General features: G+C 38.6%; 1 protein-coding gene across 2 annotated transcripts in view; it reads left to right on the forward strand.

Annotated features, from left to right (window-relative positions):
• The first annotated feature begins 253 nt into the window (after positions 1-253).
• Positions 254-18,627, forward strand: part of Capn7 (calpain 7) — a 39,991-nt gene continuing 21,617 nt past the window's right edge. Inside the window, exons 1-8 of one of the 2 annotated variants that reach the window (XM_090321647.1) lie at positions 254-579; positions 2,430-2,538; positions 8,224-8,381; positions 10,244-10,311; positions 11,967-12,167; positions 15,583-15,669; positions 16,363-16,489; positions 17,610-17,695. In XM_090321647.1, coding sequence (XP_090177773.1) covers positions 478-579; positions 2,430-2,538; positions 8,224-8,381; positions 10,244-10,311; positions 11,967-12,167; positions 15,583-15,669; positions 16,363-16,489; positions 17,610-17,695 — 938 coding nt within the window. In that variant the 5' untranslated portion in view covers positions 254-477. The remainder of the gene's footprint in view (positions 580-2,429; positions 2,539-8,223; positions 8,382-10,243; positions 10,312-11,966; positions 12,168-15,582; positions 15,670-16,362; positions 16,490-17,609; positions 17,696-18,627) is intronic. The other variant, XM_090321638.1, reaches the window with a different exon arrangement.

Here is an 18,627-nt window from a genome sequence, read left to right on the forward strand (position 1 = left end):
GCACCACCTCCTTCCGGACAGCAGGGCCGCCGTCAGCGTCGACGTACACCTGCCTTCAGCCACCCAATCGCAGGCGAAGCTGAGGTCACGTGCACAACGACGGCACGTCTCCCCGCAGCGGATCTGGCTCCACCCACTTTCCCGAGCGCTCCCAGCAGTCCGTCGTGGGGCGGCGCCCCACTGGAGAAACTCCCTTGGGCTGGCTGCGCGTGCGCAATGCGGGTGGTGGGCGGGACGGGGGACGTGAAGTGCCGCGGCCCCACGGGCTGCGTGCCGGTGCTGCTCCGTGAGGCGTGGTGTCGCGACATCCGGAGCTGAAGATATCTGCTCTCCCTCCACTCCCGAAAGTAAACTTTCCCGGTCCTGTCCTGGCTCTTCACGTCCTCTCCGTAGCTCCTGGGTGAACCGTGGTCGGCTGAGACCCGTGGTGCTTCAGGCCCTGGCTCCCTCCCCCGGCACCGGGCCTTCCTGGGCGCCATGGACGCGACGGCGTTGGAACGGGACGCCGTGCAGTTCGCCCGGCTGGCAGTGCAGCGCGACCACGAAGGCCGCTACTCCGAGGCGGTGTTTTACTACAAGGTAGGCCGGGCGCCGGGCTCTGGCGGTGTCACGTCGCGGGGTCGCCTCGCCGTGGGGACCCCGCCCCCCGGCCTCCGGCCTTGTTTTCCCACGCCCTCCGGGGCTTGGGTCACTCCGGAGCCGGGGTCGCCTCCGCTTCTGGGGACTGAAGTTCGGGATGGGGAGTGGGTGACTGATGGCGAGGGGGAGCGGTCTCAGACACGGAAAAGAGCATTTTGAATGAAGCAAAGAAAAATCAAATTGAAAAAGAGAAGCCCACCAGTTATTCCAACCTTTAACATCTGTACACGTATACATATGTATTTATCTTTATGGTGGTTTTTCTAAGCACCTGTGGGTACGTTTTTTCTGCCATAAATTTGGATCATATTGTTGGTATTCCTAAGCCTTTCATTTGAACGTTTTCCTATTCATTACGTTTAATTTCATTGTGTGTATGCCACAGCCACCATGTGTTTCCAGCCTTTTAGGCGTTTGGCTTCCTAATATTCTTATAAATGATGCTTGACACGTTTGCCTGAATACATACTATTTTGATGAATTGCCTAAGAGCCAAATATTAAATCAAAAGATATGAGCTATTCTCATATCTGAGGATTTGCAAGCAATGCTCCAGCTCTACCTAGGTTCAAAATTATTTTATAGTATTGTTGCCTTTAAGAAAGCATGCTAGTGGCCCGGAGTTTGGCCTAGTGGTAGGGTTCGATTCCTCAGTACCACATACATAGAAAAAAGCTAGAAGTGGTGCTGCGGCTCAAGTGGTAGAGCTCTAGCTTTGAGAAAGCCCTAGGACAGTGCTCAGGCCCTGAGATTAAGTACCAGTACTGCCCACTCCCAAAAAAAGGCATGTTAGAGTAATAATTATATAGTAGTAGTACTTTTTTTACATGTATGTGTGATACCAGTAAATTGTGATTTACTTTTAGTCTAATGTATTATTACCTTTATTGGATACTATATGGAGACACTGGTGTTTTAGAATTACTCCTTGGACTTTTTTTTTCTTTTTTTGCCAGTACTGGTACTTAAACTCAGGGCCTGGCCACTGTCCTTGGGCTTTCTCAAGGCTTAGCGCTCTACCACTTGAGCCACAGCACCAAACTTCTGGCTTTTTCTGTGTATGTGGTACCCAGGAATCGAACTCGGGCTTTTTGTGCATGATAGGAAAACACTCTACCACTAGTCCACACTCCTGGCCCCCTGGACATTGTTGTTGTTGTTTTTTTTAAACAATTACAGAAGGTGATATTTCTTTAAAAGAATATGTATGTTTTTCATTTTTAAATAATTGACAAATGCTAATAGGTTAAAATTGTACCATATAAAAGTAAGCTTTTTGTAACATAAAAAACTTTCTAGTAGGATGATATATATTGTCACTTAAGCATGTTTCCTCCTTAAAGTCAAAAGGTTGTGTCAACTTCTGGTGGCTTATACCTGTAATTCTAGCTACTTGAGAGACTTAAGATCTGAGGATCATGGTTTAAAGCCAGCTGCTTCCGAAAGACTGGCAGTGGAGGTGTGGTAGAATGTCAGGGCCTGTATTCTTGCTTACTTTTTTCACTCAAGCCTAAGTTCAAGGCTTAATGTTGGTATACAAAAAAAAGTAATTGTATTCCTAGAAATTACATAAGCTTTACCTGTTTAGCGTTTTTTACCTTGATGCTGTTCTATAAGCATTTTGTTGGTGGTGGTGATGATGATGGTGGCGGTGGTAGTGGTAGTGGGGCTTGAACCATCTTAAAGGAAATTATTGGTCTGTCATTCATGGAAAGCAGTAGTGAATTAGAATAGTCATGAAAATTCAAATAATAGCATCATTGACTTCCTTTGATTTTTTTTTTTTATAGGAAGCTGCACAAGCCTTGATTTATGCTGAGATGGCAGGATCAAGCCTAGAACATATCCAAGAAAAAATAAATGAATATCAGGAAAGAGTTCAAGCTTTACATTCAGCAGGTTAGTTACTAAATTTGCCACATTTTTTTTCCCCTCTTCCATCACATCTTTTCCTCCTGGGTGTCTCTTTCCTATTCATCTATGAATCTTGATACTTACTCTTTCTGTTTATTCCTCCCTAAAATTCATAGATATATAATATGGAAATAGCTATAAAAAGAACCTTTTGAGGGCCAGGAGTGTAGCCTAGTGGTAGAGTGCTTGTCTAGCATGTATAAAACCCTGGGTTCGATTTTTGGGTACCACATACACAGAAAAGGCCAGGAGTGGTGCTGTGGCTCTAGTGGCAGAGCACCAGCCTTGAGCAAGAAGTGTCCAAGGACAGTGCCCAGGCTCCAAGTTCAAGTCCCAGGACTGGCAAAAAACAAAACAAAACAAAAAAACCTTTGACATTATAATGGTAGTTTCCTAATTTTCTAGAGGTGGAGACATACCAAACAATTTATCATTGGCAAAGTTAAGCTTACCACATTATGAGTCAGCTTTTTAAAAATCTGACACTTATCTTTTCCTGATACTAAAATCAAATGACTAATTTTCTTCAATGTTTGAAGACTCCAGCAGTTGGTGCACAGTCTCTCTCAATGTTCTCTACTTCCAGACCTTTGCTCAGCTCCCTTTTTAAAACCATGACTTGGAAAACAAACATGTAAACAGAGACATGGAATAGTCTGTACTTATTTTTGTAAACATTTTGAGTAGGTAAGAGGTTTCTGTCAATCTGCTGTTCACATGGCTAGACAAGAATGAACATCTATTGACATTTTGTTTTAGAAATGCATTAATAATGTATTTGGTAGGGATGTTACTTTTTTAAAAATCATCTTTTTTTTTCTTTTTTGTTTTTTTGCTGTTGCTGAAAAAGCCATAAGCAGGACTGTTTAGGAGTATTTTATGTTCCACTCATTCTGAACAGAATGAACAGTTATAAGCAAATAGGACAAAGTAAATTTGATCTATTTTTGATTCCCTGTTATAGTAGTCCTCTTAAAAATAGGTAGGTTACTTGACCATAAATACATGTCTAATTAAAGTGTATTGCCTCTGTTTCAGGTCTCACTTGATACAAAGTTATACTAATTCTTCAGAATTCCTTAAGGGAGTTAGGGGTATAACACTGTTGTAGAGCTCTAGGATACCTTGGTTCCATCCCCCAAACTGAAAAAATAATATTAATATGTATGATCCAAATAAACTTCATTTTGTGAGTGAATTAAATGAAGTTCCTAAATTTAATTGCTTTATTTCATAAACAGTACACTTTGTTTCATAAATTGTTTTCAAATAATCTCTAAACTGTAAAAGTAATCTTTCATGCCTACTCCCAGAAAAACATATATATTTCCTTTCATTTGAATAACCATTTCTTGAGTAAATGTTTGAGGTAGTACTGGCAAGTACTGGGAAAATGAAAGTAGAAATACAGTATTATGGAAGTATCTTTCCAAAACATACAAAATGATAAAGCAGATTGCTCTAGAAGAAGACATTTGGCACTATTTATAGAGATTTTGGTTTGCATACTTCTGGGTGGAGGGGGATTATGCTGCTGGAATCTAATTGAGAAGAGGTCTGGAATATTGCTAAAAATTTTACAGTGCTTGGTACATTCTTCCACTGAAAGAATTAGTCAGCCCCAAATACCAGTAGTGTCAAGGCTGAGAAACCCTGTGCTAATATTTTTACATTTTGATACCTACATTTTATGAATGGGATTAGCACATACCTCAGAGTAGTAGTGATGATTAAAGTTTTGAGGCATCAGCATATAATTTTTAGAAATGAATATGATTTTACTTATTTATTTTTGTCAGTTCTGGGGCTTGAAGTTAGGGCCTGGGCACTATCATTTAGCTTTCTCAAGGCTAGTACACAGCACCACTTCCAAATTTTTCTGTGTATGTGGTACCGAGGAATCAAATCCAGATTTATTGAGATACAGTTCACATACAGAAATTCACTCTTTCAAAGTATACGAAGTCAGGTACCAGTGGGTCACAGCTATGATCTATCTACAAAGTCAGGTACCAGTAGGTCACAGCTATAATCTTATCTGGAGGATTACAGTTTTAAGCAAGCCCATGTAGAAAATATTTTGTGTGACTCTATCTCTGAAATCAGTAAAATGCTGAACTATGAGGGTGACTAAGATAGTAAAACACTATCTGAGCAAGGAAGAGCTAGAGCAAGCTCAAGGCCCTAAGTTCAAACCCCAGTACTAGGGTTGGATGAGGGATATGGTTGAGGTATAAAAGTCAGTGGTTTTTAGTATAGTTCTATACTTGTTCTTTTAGAACATTTTTGTGGCCTCATAAGAAACCTTACTGTTAGATGTCCCTCAGTTGATGTTGGATCAACAAGATGTGATATTTGTACACAATGGAATTCTACACTGCTGTCAGAAAGAATGACATCGCCCCATTGTTAGGAAATGGAAAGACTTAGGAAAAAATCATATTAAGTGAAGTAAGCAAGACTCAAAGGAACATAGGCTCAATGGGTTCCCTCATTTGTCATAATCAGTAGAAACCTTGGGCTCTCATAGCAGAGATTTGCAATAGAGCAAAACCTAGATACATAAGGCCATATAGTATGACGCTAAATGAAAGGACCTTTAGGATATAGAAACAAAAGCCATATAATGAGTGATTGTTGTCCTTAATGTACTATGTTATCTCTCATCTCTTTTGCTGTCCCTTGGTTATCTCATATTGTTATAGTATCTCTTTGTTATCTGATATATTGGATATATTTGTATTTGGTTATTTGAAATTGGATAGGGAAGGGGGGAAAACAAGATGAGGGGTGGGCGTGGTGGGGAGGGAAATGGGGACCAAGACATGAGAAAGGGTATCAATGTATGTGAAGTAATGCACCTTCTATCTGGCGAATATAATGTAACCCTTCTATTAATTACAATAAAAATATATGAAAAAAAAGAAACCTTACGGTTAGTAGTCACTCTTTATTCTCCTAATCTCTATAAACTGTAGCAACAGCCACTATAATCTATTTTCTGTGTAAATTTGCCTGTTCTGAATATTTCATATAAATGTGATCATCCTATATGACCAATCTTGCATGGTCTGGCTTCTTTCATTAAGCTTTCTTAACATTGTAGAATGTATCAGTGCTCCATTCTTGCATCTGAGTTTTTTTTTTTAATACCTTTTGGCTATTTTGATGCTATTAATGAACTTTGTGAATGAGTTTTGTGGAAGTATGCCTTCAGTTCTCTTGGATATACACCTAGAAATGAAATTGTTCAGACTGTTTTTCCAAGGGGAGTATACCATTTTACAGTTTCACCAGCTATATAGCAGGGTTCTACATATCCTCACTAGCATCTACACATCCTCACTAGCATTTGTTTTTCCTTTTTTTTGTTGTTGTACCGTAGAGCCTTGTGAGTGCTAGACTGTGTGTGTGTGTGTGTGTGTGTGTGTGTGTGTGTGTGTGTGTACACATACATACTATACCTACTATATATGCTATGTGTCTTTAGTTTTTAGACGTATAACTATAAATCCATGTGTATTATATGTATAGTTATGTACTATATGTAGTTAAATATATGTGGGGGGTAGTTGTACTTTAAAAGCTCCTAAAATTAGTTTGATTATTTATGCTTGATCTGGGCTTTAAACTCAGGCCTGGGCAATATCCCTGGGCTTTTTTTCTTTGCCAATTTTGGCTGCTGTCCCTGAGCCTCTGTGCTGAAGGCTAGGACTCTACCACTTGAGCCACAGCACCACTCCTGGCCTTTTCTGAGTAATTTGTTAGAGATAAAAGAGTCTCAGGTACTTGCCTGCCTGGGCTGGCTTCCAATCCCAATCCTCAGATCTTATCCTCCTAAGTAGCCAGCACCCAGCAACCAGCTTTTTTGCTCAAGGCTGGCACTCTGCCACTTGAACTACAGCTCCACTTTGGCTTTTTGATGGTTAACTGGAGATTCGAGTCTCATGGACTTTTCTACCCAGGCTGGCAATCCTCATATCTCAGTTTCCTGAGTAGCTAGGATTACAGATGTGAGCCACTGGTACCTGGCTAGTTTATTTATTTTGTAGCCCAGATTGACCTGGATCTTACTATGTAGCAATGGCTAGCCTCAAACTTGTGATCCTCCTGCCCTAGTCTCCTGAGTTCTGGGAATACAGATATGCACATCGGCCCAGCTTTGGCCTTTGTTACTGTCTTTTTTTTTTTTTTTTTTGCCAGTCCTGGGCTTGAGCTCAGGGCCTGAGCACTGTCCTTGGACTTTTTCAAGGCTAGAGCTCTACCACTTGAGCCTCAGCACCACTTCCGGCTTTTTTGTATGTATGTGGTACCAAGGAATCGAACCCGGGTATTTGTGCATGCTAGGCAAGTACTTTAACCACTAGGCCAAACTCCCAGCCCCAGTTACTGTCTTTTTTTATTGTAACTTTCCTAATGAGTATTAGATAGTGTTTATTCCATTGTGGTTTTGATTTACCTTTGCTTGATGGCTGATAATGTCGAACATATTCTCATTTTCAGTTGGCCATTTTAATATCTTCTGTAGAGAAATGTTGTTCAGCTCTGCAAGATCTCTATGTTCTAGTGACATACGTCTTACAAATATATAAACTAAAAGCAAATAGAAATTGTTTTGGACTCAGACCAATAGGAAAAGCAAAAATTTTACCATCAGGTCTTAGGGTATATTATACAGTTATTAGTATGGAAAAATTAGCTTAAAATATAATGGAGTTTGTTTTTAGGGTGGAAGAGAAATGTGAGGAACACTCCTTGTGTTTTTTTTGGGGGGGGGTGATGGGGCTTGAACTCTGGGCATGGATGCTGTGCCTGTGCCTGAGCTCTTCATGAAGCTCAAGGCTACTCTGCCCCCCCCACTTCCTGTTTTCTAGTGATTAATTGGAGATGAGAGTCTCACAGTCTTTTGTGCCTGGGCTGGCTTTGAATCTCGATCCTCATATCTTGGCCTCCTCAGTAGCTAGGATTACAAGCGTGAGCCACCAGGCCCACCCTCCCTGTGTTTTTATTTTTAAATGAAAGAGTGCTGGTAAGGAGACAAAGGAGAAAGAATTGTAATAAAACCTTTTAAACATTCCTGTGTTGTCTATTATGTGATAAATATCTGGGTTTGGAGGGCGGGTGGTCTTAAGATTAAGTAGAGTAGGAAACAGTCCTGTTTTGTGTTCTGATACTGGGCTTCAACTCTAGGCCGCAAGCTTTTGTTCAGCTTGCTTGCTTGTAGCTGGTGCTCTCCCACATGAGCTATGACTCTTATATAGCATTTTGCTGACTAATTAGGGATGGAGTCTCCGAGACCTTTTCATCTGTTTTGTCTTTGAGTTGTAATTTTCAAATCTGTCTCTTGAGTAGCTAGGATTATAGGCAGGAGACGCCAGTTCCCAGCATATTCTTTCTTTTTAATATAGTACACAGCTCCCCCATCTCTGTTACTAGAATTGAAACTCAGAGCTTGATGCTTAACTTGGCTGGCACTTTTCCTCTTGAGCCATGCTTCCAGCCTAGCTTTTCACAAGTTAATTTTGGACTTTTATTCCTTGGCTGACTTTGGACTGTGATTGCAGCCACCCGAGTAGCTAAAGAATGTCTTATATGTACTAAAATGGTGGTATTCCTTGGCCATATTTTAAGTAATGTTCCTTCAATGTGTGCTGTTTCCCTGTTACTTAGTTCAGTCAAAGAATGTTGATCCTTTGAAATCAAAACATCAGTTGGACCTAGAGCGAGCCCATTTCCTTGTTACTCAAGCTTTTGATGAAGATGAGAAAGAGAACATTGAAGATGCTATAGAATTGTATACAGAAGCTGTGGACCTCTGTCTGAAAACAGTATGTATCATTACAAGCTAACCTTGGCGAATTTTGTTGAGAAATTTCTAGTGAACTTTAACACCATAAAGAAAAAATTGTTCTGATGTAAATACAATTTAATCTTGATTAAAAGATGATGAGTTAATACTGTGATTTACACTTAAGATTTTCTTGTCACTATTATGATTGAGTTACTAAACAATTTGTTTTTAATTTAAATTATAGGCATTAATTTGAGTTCAGGCTTTTTTTCTTTTCCTCAGTCCTTGGTCTTGAACTCAGCTTCAGTGCTGTCCCAAGCTTCTTTTTACTCAAGGTTCTCTCCACTTGAGCCACAACTCCACTTCCAGTTTTTTTGGTAGTTTATTGGAGATAAAGTATCTCATGAACATTCCTGCCTGTCTGCCTTTTAACTGTGATCCTCAGATTTCAGCCTCCTGAGTGGCTAGGATTACAGATGTGAGTTATCAGCACGCAGTTTTCTTTTTTTACATTTTTATTTTGATGGTATTGGACATTGAATTTAGCTTTGTGCACAAGACTGGCATGATACCACTGAGCCATTCCTCTTGCTATTTTTCACTGGTTATTTTTTGAATAGGCTTTCACTTCCTTAATGGGTCTGTGCCTGAGCCATAGCTCAGGCTCATCTGCTTGCTTTAGGCCTCCCATTACTACTGGAGTCACACTTGGGTGCCACTGCATCAAGCTTCACTCTGTGGAAACTGTCTCAAGTACTTTTCTGCCCCACTGGCCTACATCTGAGGTCCTCTTATTTTCAGCCTCTCAAGTAGCTAGGACTAGAGAATGGGAGCCACTAGTGCTTGGCTGGGTCATTCATATCTTAGTAGCCAAGATAATTCCAGAAAGAATTCACTGTAACCTGTGAATTTAAAATAAACTTCTCTCTTCCTTAAAAATAAAACTTTATACAATAAATGGGGGAAATTTTATTGGCTTGTGGTGTAAAATTGGTAAGCTAAGTGGCTTTTACTGCTCTCTGAAGAACCTTGGTTCAGATGCTTAACTTCAGGAGGCATTAGTACTTTCATTTGAGAGGAAGATCAGGTATAATGATGAAACATGTTTCCATTAGCTTTTACAATCTTTTCTTTTCTTTCTTTCTTTTTTTTTTTTTTTTGGCCAGTCTCAGGGCTTGAACTAAGGGCCTGAGCACTGTCCTTGGGCTTTCTCAAGGCTAGAACTGTTACCAATTGAACCACAGCACCATTTCTGTTTTTTTTTCTATGTATATGATACTGAGGAATCAAAACCAGGTCTTTTGTGCACGCTAGGCAAGCACTCTACCAACTAAGCCAAACTCCCAGCCCCTACAGTGTTTTTTTTGGTAGGATCTTTTATTCAAAGAAACTATGTAGCCTGATTTCACTAGATCTCTGAGACCATATTTAGTCGTCTTAGCACTTGTCTGCATTGCTTTTTGTTTTGTTTTTGCCAGTCCTGGGGACTGAACTCATGGTCTGAGCACTGTCCTTGGGCTTTCCTCAAGTCTAGTGCTGTACCACTTGAGCCACAGTACTACTTCCAGCTTTTCTATGTATGTGGGAACAAGGAATTGAATTTGGGTCTTCATGCATGCTAGGCAAGCACTCTACCACTAGGCTAAACTTCCTGGCCCCACATTAAGTTTGAAAGTGATAATCTTCAAACAGTTTAAAACATAAATTGTAAACATTAAACATATTACAGAGTGTTAATGGTAACTTTTAAAAATGAAGATAAAATTTCATCTTTTTAAATTTTTACTCAAAATTTCAAGAAGTATATACCATGCATTGCAAATTTTATTTGACATAGTGCCATGAATCAAGAAAATTAAAAAATTATTATTTTAGAAAATGTTTCTTTTTTTTTTTAAGTCTTATGAAACTGCTGATAAAACCCTGCAAAATAAACTGAAACAGTTGGCTCGACAGGCACTAGATAGGTGAGTTTTGTCACTCAAGTTCTCTATGGATATGTGTTCTGTTGTGTTACGACTGCTTAACCGAGTTATTTTAATATGTAGTAGAGATTATAGTAATAAGATGAAGATCTTTAAACTGAGATTTAGAAGTCTGCCATTTTCTGAGTGAATTTATATATTCTCCAGTTCCTTGCTTTGAATGTAAGAAATAGCCCAAAAGTATTAACTTTTACTGCATTATATAAAAAAATGACTGTGATACTTGAATTGGAAGATGTACTTTGTGTTATGAATGTAGGTCAGTGGTAAAAGTACTTGCTTACTGTGAGGAAGGCCCTGGGTTTGGTCCCTAGCACCACAGAAAAATAAAATAACCACAGAAGAGAACTTCCAAAAAGCCTTCAATAATTACTGAAAAGAAAAAGAATTATCAATAATAATTCTGTTTCTAGTCACACACATTTTCCAAATTATACCTTAGGTATATATTTCTCATCTTGAGCTCATGTGAGCTTTCCAGTGAGACCATTTTATTTAAAATTGAATTGTCTCCAGCATTTTTATCTTGCTCAAGATTCTTTGCTATCCCTCTTACAACTCCTTAAGGTGTATGACACTTACCAGTTTAGTATTTGCTGTTAGTCTGATTACTTTTAACCTCTTTCTCCTAATCATAAGGTCTGTGAAAATACAGTTTTGCCCATTCTATTCGTTGCTCTGTAAGCGTGTAGTAGAATGCTTAATGTATGTGTTCATGTGGATATTTATGGAAAGAACTAATGGATTTGTTTAATTATACCGCTTCAAAGAGTGCTGTGTATAAAAGGAAAAAATGGAAATTTATATTTATATCTATAGCATGGATTATTAAAATGACTCCTTTTTGAAGTTTGCACTAGGTAGCTATACAACTCCCTGGCTTTTTTCTATTGTGGTATAATAGTCATTTATATTTATTTATTTATTTACTTACTTACTTACTTTTGCCAATCGTGGTCCTTGAACTCAGGGCCTGAGTGTCCTTGGACTTCTTTCTCAGGGCTAGAGCACTACCATTTGAACCACAGCAGCCTTCCCTGAATTGCCCATTTTTCCCCAGTCATAAAGTCTATATATTTATATTTCTGTTGTGCATCTATATCATTCTGAAGCACTGTTTTTTTTTCCTCCTACAAAACCAAAATCATTGGTAGTCATTAGCAGTTTTTGGTGGCTTTTTTTGTGGGGGGAGGTGTTGTGGGGCTTGAACTCAGGGGCTGGGAGCAGTCCCTCAGCTTTTTTTGCTCAAAGCTAGCACTCTACTACTTAGAGCCACAACTCCACTTCCAGTTTTCTAGTGGTTAATTGGAGCTAAGATTCTCCATACTTTCCTGCCTGGGCTTTGAACCATGATCCTCACATCTCAGCCTCCTGAGTAGTCAGGATTACGGGCGTGAGTCATCAGCACCTGGTGGAAGAAATTATTTTACATAATCTTGTATTCTCCTTACACTTGCATCAGATCTGACATACACATTAGGTGTTCAATTAATATTGAGGAGAATATTTATAAAAATAAATTTTTCTCTAGTAACAAGCAGTGAAATTAAATAAGAATTATTGAAGTAAAATTTATTTCCTTAAACCTTAAATGTGAGAAGAAAAATGTAAATACTTACTCTGTACATGTATTGTAGAGCAGAAGCATTGAGTGAACCTTTGACAAAGCCATTTTACAAAATAAAGTCAACAAATACTCAAACAAAGCCGCCTCCAGTGAGAACACATTTTCCTCTAGGATCTAATCCTTTCCTTGAGAAATCTCAGCCATTTATAAATCCGCAGTCATGTGATGCACAAGGACAGAGATACACGGCTGAAGAAATAGAAGTGCTCAGGTAAATCTATTTATGACTTATAGTAAATTTTGTTAACATAATCAGTACATGCTATTTTATGCTGATTAGGTTTGTTAAATTATATTCAGACCTTGTTACATGTTTTGCTGTTATTATGTAATTATATATTACATCATTATATAGTTACAACCTAAATTTAATACCTAAAAATGTATTGGTTCTCAGGCATAGTGCATGCTTGTATAATTCTAACTGCTATGAAGGCAGTGGCAATATGATCTTGAGTTCAAAGTCAGCCTAACCAGTTAGGAAGATCCTGTTTCAAAACCAAGTATTAATGAAAAGAGCTGGAGACAGAGCTCAGATGAAAAGGAACTCAGTATTGAATAAAAATGATTGGTTCAGACTGCCTACACAGAGCAAGGACTTGCATACTTGTTTTCTTTTTATAATCATGCCCTTCTGCTGAATTAAACTTTGTCTTGCCGAGTTTCTTCCAAAAAAAAAGGATTGGTTCATAAATTTGTGTTTCTGCATTTTTTTTTTTTTTGCCAGTCCTAGGCTTGAGCTCAGGGCCTGAGCACTGTCCTTGGGCTTTCTCAAGGCTGGAGCTCTACCACTTGAGCCTCCGCACCACTTCTGGCTTTTTTCTATGTATGTGGTACTGAGGAATCGAACCCGTGTCTTTGTGCATGCTAGGCAAGCACTCTACCACTAGGCCAAAGTCCCAGCCCGTGTTTCTGCAATTTTTAGTAGCCATGCTATCCAGTGTTTTCCTGAAAATTTTGTTCTGTCAAATTGAGCCCTGAAGGTTAGAGAGCATAACAGATATGGCTGACTGCTAGTAATCAGTGTCAGTTATAACTAGAGCACAAAGGAGCAAAAATTGTTACCTTGAAATAAATAGCAAGGTTAAGTCTTGAGCTGGGAATAGTGGTAATTAGAGATAGATTTCTTGGGACTTTTTGCTCAGTCTTTGAACTTTGATCCTGCACATCTCAGCCTCCTGAGATTTAGCTTGAGATGAGATTAGGTATCTAGCTAGAATTTGTTGTTAGCCATTGATGCCTGGCTTATTTGGGATATTGAACTCTTAAGATTTCAACTTGATCTTTATTTCAGAATTTCTACACCTTCATTTCCTGCATTCTTCTGCATTTGTATCTATTTCATTTAAATGTTTGTTTGAAATCTAATTGTTTGTAGTCTCTTTGAATTTGTTTAGAACCTTATACATTGCCTCCTTAATTTCATTGATCATTCTTCTCATTGCCTTTTTGGATTTGGTTGAAATTTTTTTCACTATCGTTTAGGTCCTTTTTTGTAGAAATAGTTGGGTTGAGAGAGATGTATTATCTTGTTTACTCTCATTTAATTTCATGATTAAAAAAATTTATGTATCTGCCAGGTGCGATGGCTCACACCTATAATCCTAGCTATTCAGGAGGCTGAGATCTGAGAATCATTGTTCAAATCCAGCCCAGTGCTAAAGACATTGAGACTCTTAATCTCCAATTAACCACTAGAAAAACCAGAAGTGGTGCTGTGGCTCAGGGGATAGGATGGTATCCTTGAGCTGAAGAGCTCAGGGACAATGCCATGCCCAGGGGTAGGGCGGTAACCTTGAGCTGAAGAGTTTAAGGGATGGCGCCCAGGCTCAGAGTCAAGCCCCACAACGCCAAGAAAAAAAAAAAATTATCTATCTTGGGTCTGGGAGTTTGGCCTAGTGGTAGAGTGCTTTCCTAGCATGCATGAAGAACCAGGTTCGAATCCTCAGAACTACATACATAGAAAAAGCCAGAAGTGGTTCTGTGGCTCAAGTGGTAGAGTACTAGCCTTGAGAAAGCTCAAGGACAGAGCTCAGGCCCTGAGTTCAAGCCCCACGACTGGCAAAAAAAAAATGTGTATCTAGGTCCAAGTTTTTGTAGACATTTCAATCTCCTGGTCCTTTTAATTGGTAAATTCTTGAAGATTACTTAAAACTGAGTAATGGCTGGGTTGTGGTCTATTTTCCTGTTACTTTGAGGGATGTATTTTTGTGTTTAGGTAATGTAGTTTTCAGGTAAAAAATGTTGGCAGTATGGAAAGGATTAGCGATGGGGGATGAGTTAGAAGATTTGAGTGAGAGAGCAGTTCTCCTTGTAGCCACAACGAAGATATAAATAGAGAAGGGCTCTAGAATGGGCAAAAATTTGATTTACAATTGAATACTTGAAAGGCAGATGTTATGGATCAGATATAATTTCTAGGAAAAGGGAGAAAAAAACCAGGCACCAATGGCTCACCCCTGTAATTCTCATTATTGAGGAGGCTAAGATTGGAGTATTGTGGTTCAAAGTCAGACAATTAACCACCAGAAAACCAGAAGTGGCACTGTGGCTCAGTGGTAGAGCATTGCCCTTGAGTGAAAGAGCTCAAGGGTAGCACCGAGTCCCTGAGTTCAAGTCCTATAACAGACCAATCCCCCCCCCCCAAAAAAAAAGGTAATGATAGCTGGGCACTGAGAGTTGATACCTGTAATCCTAACTACTTAGGAGGCTGAGATCTGAGAATTGCAGTTCAGAGCCAGCCCACATAAGTTTGTGAGTCTCTTATCACCACTTAGCCACTAAAAAGCCAGAAGTAGAGCTGTGGTCATGTTCTTCTTCCTCCCTCTTTTCTCCTTTCTCCCTCTGTTTTCCTCCCTCCTATCTCCTTCCTCCTTTCTTTCCTCTTTTCTCATTAAATATTTAAAAAGTACGTAAGTGAATAAAAACCACCAAAGGAACATCAAAATCAGATTTATATGAAACAAAATATAAAATTTTCAGCTGTTCTTGTATGAGTATGTATGTGAAGAGCTAGAGGTTGTTTTAAACATAAGTTAGGGTAGTAAAGGTCTGTTCTACTGGGCAGGTAACACATAGAGCTCTGGACAACTGCCATACCCACGCCTCAGAGCCTTGGCTCCCTCCAGTAGAGAGCCTCTGCTACCAAGAGCATGAGTAACCACCAGAACTGTGTCTCTACTGAATCCTCCGCAAGGAGTCCCAAGTCTCCTTCAGTGCTGGGCATGTGAAGCAGCTGCCTCTAATAGCCTCTGCTGTGTGGTCTCAGGTTCAGTTCCACTTCTGTGAGGGTGACAGTAGCAGTTGCTTCTGCTGTATGACCTGAAGGGTCCCAAGACTTTGTCACCTGGGAGTATCAGGTAAAACTCCTGATCTCACCTGTTAAGTAGCTAGAATTACAGATGAGAACCACTGGCTCTGGCTAGTGTATTAGTTTTGAAAAAGTACTCGGAATTGCAATAGTTACTATGTGGTATTTATTTTATGAAAATTTGTCTAAGATATGAACAACAGAATGTTGTTAGGTAAATTTTAATGTAGTCCTATGTCATTTAAAAATTAATGAGTTTAAATAAAATCGTCTATTAAAGCTGACTTGAACACTTGATATTTTTCGTGTTTCATAGGACAACATCAAAAATAAATGGTATAGAGTATGTTCCTTTCATGAGTGTTGATCTGAGAGAACGTTTTGCTTATCCAATGCCTTTTTGGTAAGTAAATAACTTGTTTTTATTTCTAGAACAATTTTTTCCATGCTCCTTTCAGCACTCTGAAAGGTTACTATTTAGCAAATTAGTCACTGTGTTTAACCTTTCAGAGTATAAGAGCCAAGAAAAGGATCTGTAGCTTCCTGGTCATTCTGAATGAATCAGCTTGTAGTGTTGTTAATGCCTTGATTTTATTACTGAGGACCTCCAGCTTGTTAAGTACTGAACCAGTGGAACTACACCCCAGTTCTTTTGCTTATAGTTTTTCAGATAGTGTCTTAATTTTTCACTATAGGCTTTAGACTAAGATCTTCCTCTCTCTTTTCAGGTAGCTAGGATTATAGTTGTCCACCACCATTCCTAACTATTGCAGAATTTTTTGTATATAACCATGCTAAATCAAACTGTTACAGTATATACATGAGTTTACAGTATATACATGAATTTACATTTGTTTCTGTCTTCATCTATCTGTGTGTATATATATTTTTTCAAGTTGGGAAGGATGTTGAGTAAACTGTTGGTTCAAGATTAAGTGTAATGAGCCAGATTTGACCATAGTTATTTTATTATTTAAATATATTAAGTATAGTTACATGATCTTTATACAAAAAAGAAAAAGCCCTCTCTAGCAAATGCCATTTTGGCTTTGAGTAATATTTTACTATTAATCTTTAATTTTTATTTTTACCTTAGTGATAGATTGGGCAAGCTACCATTGTCACCAAAACAGAAAACTACATTTTCCAAATGGGTGCGACCAGAAGATCTCACCAACAATCCCACAATGATATATACTGTGTCCAGTTTTAGCATAAAGCAGGTAACATTCATTTTGTATAATATTCTGTTTTGTTTGTTCACTTCTGTGAATGTAATTGGGAAGATTGCTCATTTTGCATGTTAAAATTCCACAGATTTCATCACAACATTTTCTGCATGTTTACAATATATCTTTATCACTTTCATTTTTGTACGTCCATCAGTCTCCTTTGAGCATATTCATCTTTTTTGTGTGTGTGTTTTTAAGCCAAGCCAGCTTCAAATTATACTCCTCTTACCTCAACCTTTCAAGTAACGGGTTATAGCTGTGTGCTACCAAGCCCATCTACTTCTGTACATTTTCACTTAAATACTAAGATGATTATGTAATATGAAGAACAATTAAGAGTTTTGTGTTCGTAAATTAGAAATTTGAAAATGAGTTTCACCTTTTTTTTTTTTTTTTTTTTTAATCGGTGGTGGGGCTTGAACTCTGGGCCTAGGCACTGTCCCTGAGCTCTTCAGGTCAAGGCTTCCGCACTACCCCTTGAGCCACAGCACTATTTCTGGTTTTCTAGTGGTTAGTTGGAGGTAAGAGTCATGATCTTTAGGGTCTTTAGTGCCCCGGGCTGGCTTTGAACTGCAAACTTCAGATTTCTGCCTCCTGAGTAGCCAGGATTATAGGCATGAGCCACTGCACCTGGTATGAATTTCACCTTTAATAAGAGAATGGTTACAGGGGCTGGGAGTTTGGCCTAGTGGTTAAAGTGCTTGCCTAGCATGCATGAAGAGCCGGTTCGATTCCTCGGTACCACATACATAGAAAAAAGCCGGAAGTGGTGCTGAGGCTCAAGTGGTAGAGCTCTAGCCTTGAGAAAGTCCAAGGATAGTGCTCAGGCCCTGAGCTCAAGCCCAGGACTGGCAAAAAAAAAAAAAGAGAATGGTTACAAAAAGTATTTAAATAACCAGTCATTCTAAATTAGCTTTATTGAGATACTTCATTTTTTCTGGGATTTGTTTGAATAAAATGAGTCAGCAGAATGGCATTTCAAATTTTGCTATTGAAACAATTAAGATATTTAATATGAAAAGTCAGGTGGTAGGTGCAGAATATAAGTCCTTTGCTAATGTTGGAAATACATGAATGAAGGAATATATTAATACTTGCTTCTTATTAACAGACAATAGTATCGGATTGTTCCTTTGTGGCATCATTGGCCATCAGTGCGGCTTATGAGAGGCGATTCAATAAAAAATTGATTACCAGGTAATATTTTGTATCTGTTCAGCTTAGCTCTTCTCATAATTTGTTTCTTGCTTGGAAATTTAAAACTTAGCAAGCAGAGAGAACGTATTACTAGAATATATGGTTTTTCTCTCTAGAGGTGAAGCAGATGGTTTGTGAATGTGGAAAGATATGCTGAAGTAGTGAGGGCGCCTGTGTGTATAGTTACATAAAATATAAAGGATAAATACTTGGGAATAAATGATTCAAAGTAAACTTGTAGAATTTTGCAAGTATTATAAATACAATAAGGTAGCTTCTGAACATCTGTGGCTATTAGGAAATTGAAATGGATTAGTCTGTAAAATAAAATACCCTGCAAATAATATGTATGTAAGATTTTGAAAATGTAGTACAAAAAATATAACATTGGAAAATGTTGGTTGCATATTGAAATCATAATATGTTTGAGTAAAACATTAAGTTTTACCGGGCACTAGTGGCTTACTCCTGTAATCCTAGCTACTCAAAAGGCTGAGATCTGAGGATTGTAGTTTGAAGACAGCCTAGGCAGGAAAGTCTGTGAGACTCCTATCTCCAGATTACTACAAAAAAAGCCAAAAATGGCTTTGGCTCAAGTGGTAGAATGCTAGCTTTGAGCAAAAAAGCTCATAGACATCAAGCTTCCCCCTGAGTTTAAGCCCCAGGACTTAGCATACACACCAAAAATAAATAAATTTTTTAAAATTAAATTTTGCTTGACCTTTTTCTTTAACTTTTATTGCTATTGGAAAATATAAAGTAGTATGTATTTCTTTTGGCCAGAATGTTGTTGGAAAATAGTAAAGTGTTTCTGAAATACTTTTTGTTTCTTGTTTTTTTGTGTGTGTCAGTACTGGGGTTTAAACTCGGGGCCAATTGCTTGCTGGGCAGGCACTGTATAATTTAGGCCACATTTCTTTGTTTTATTTATC

The sequence above is a fragment of the Megascapheus bottae genome, chromosome 2, assembly GCF_031878675.1.
Source record: "Megascapheus bottae isolate mThoBot1 chromosome 2, mThoBot2.hap1, whole genome shotgun sequence".
NCBI classification, from domain to species: domain Eukaryota; kingdom Metazoa; phylum Chordata; class Mammalia; order Rodentia; family Geomyidae; genus Megascapheus; species Megascapheus bottae.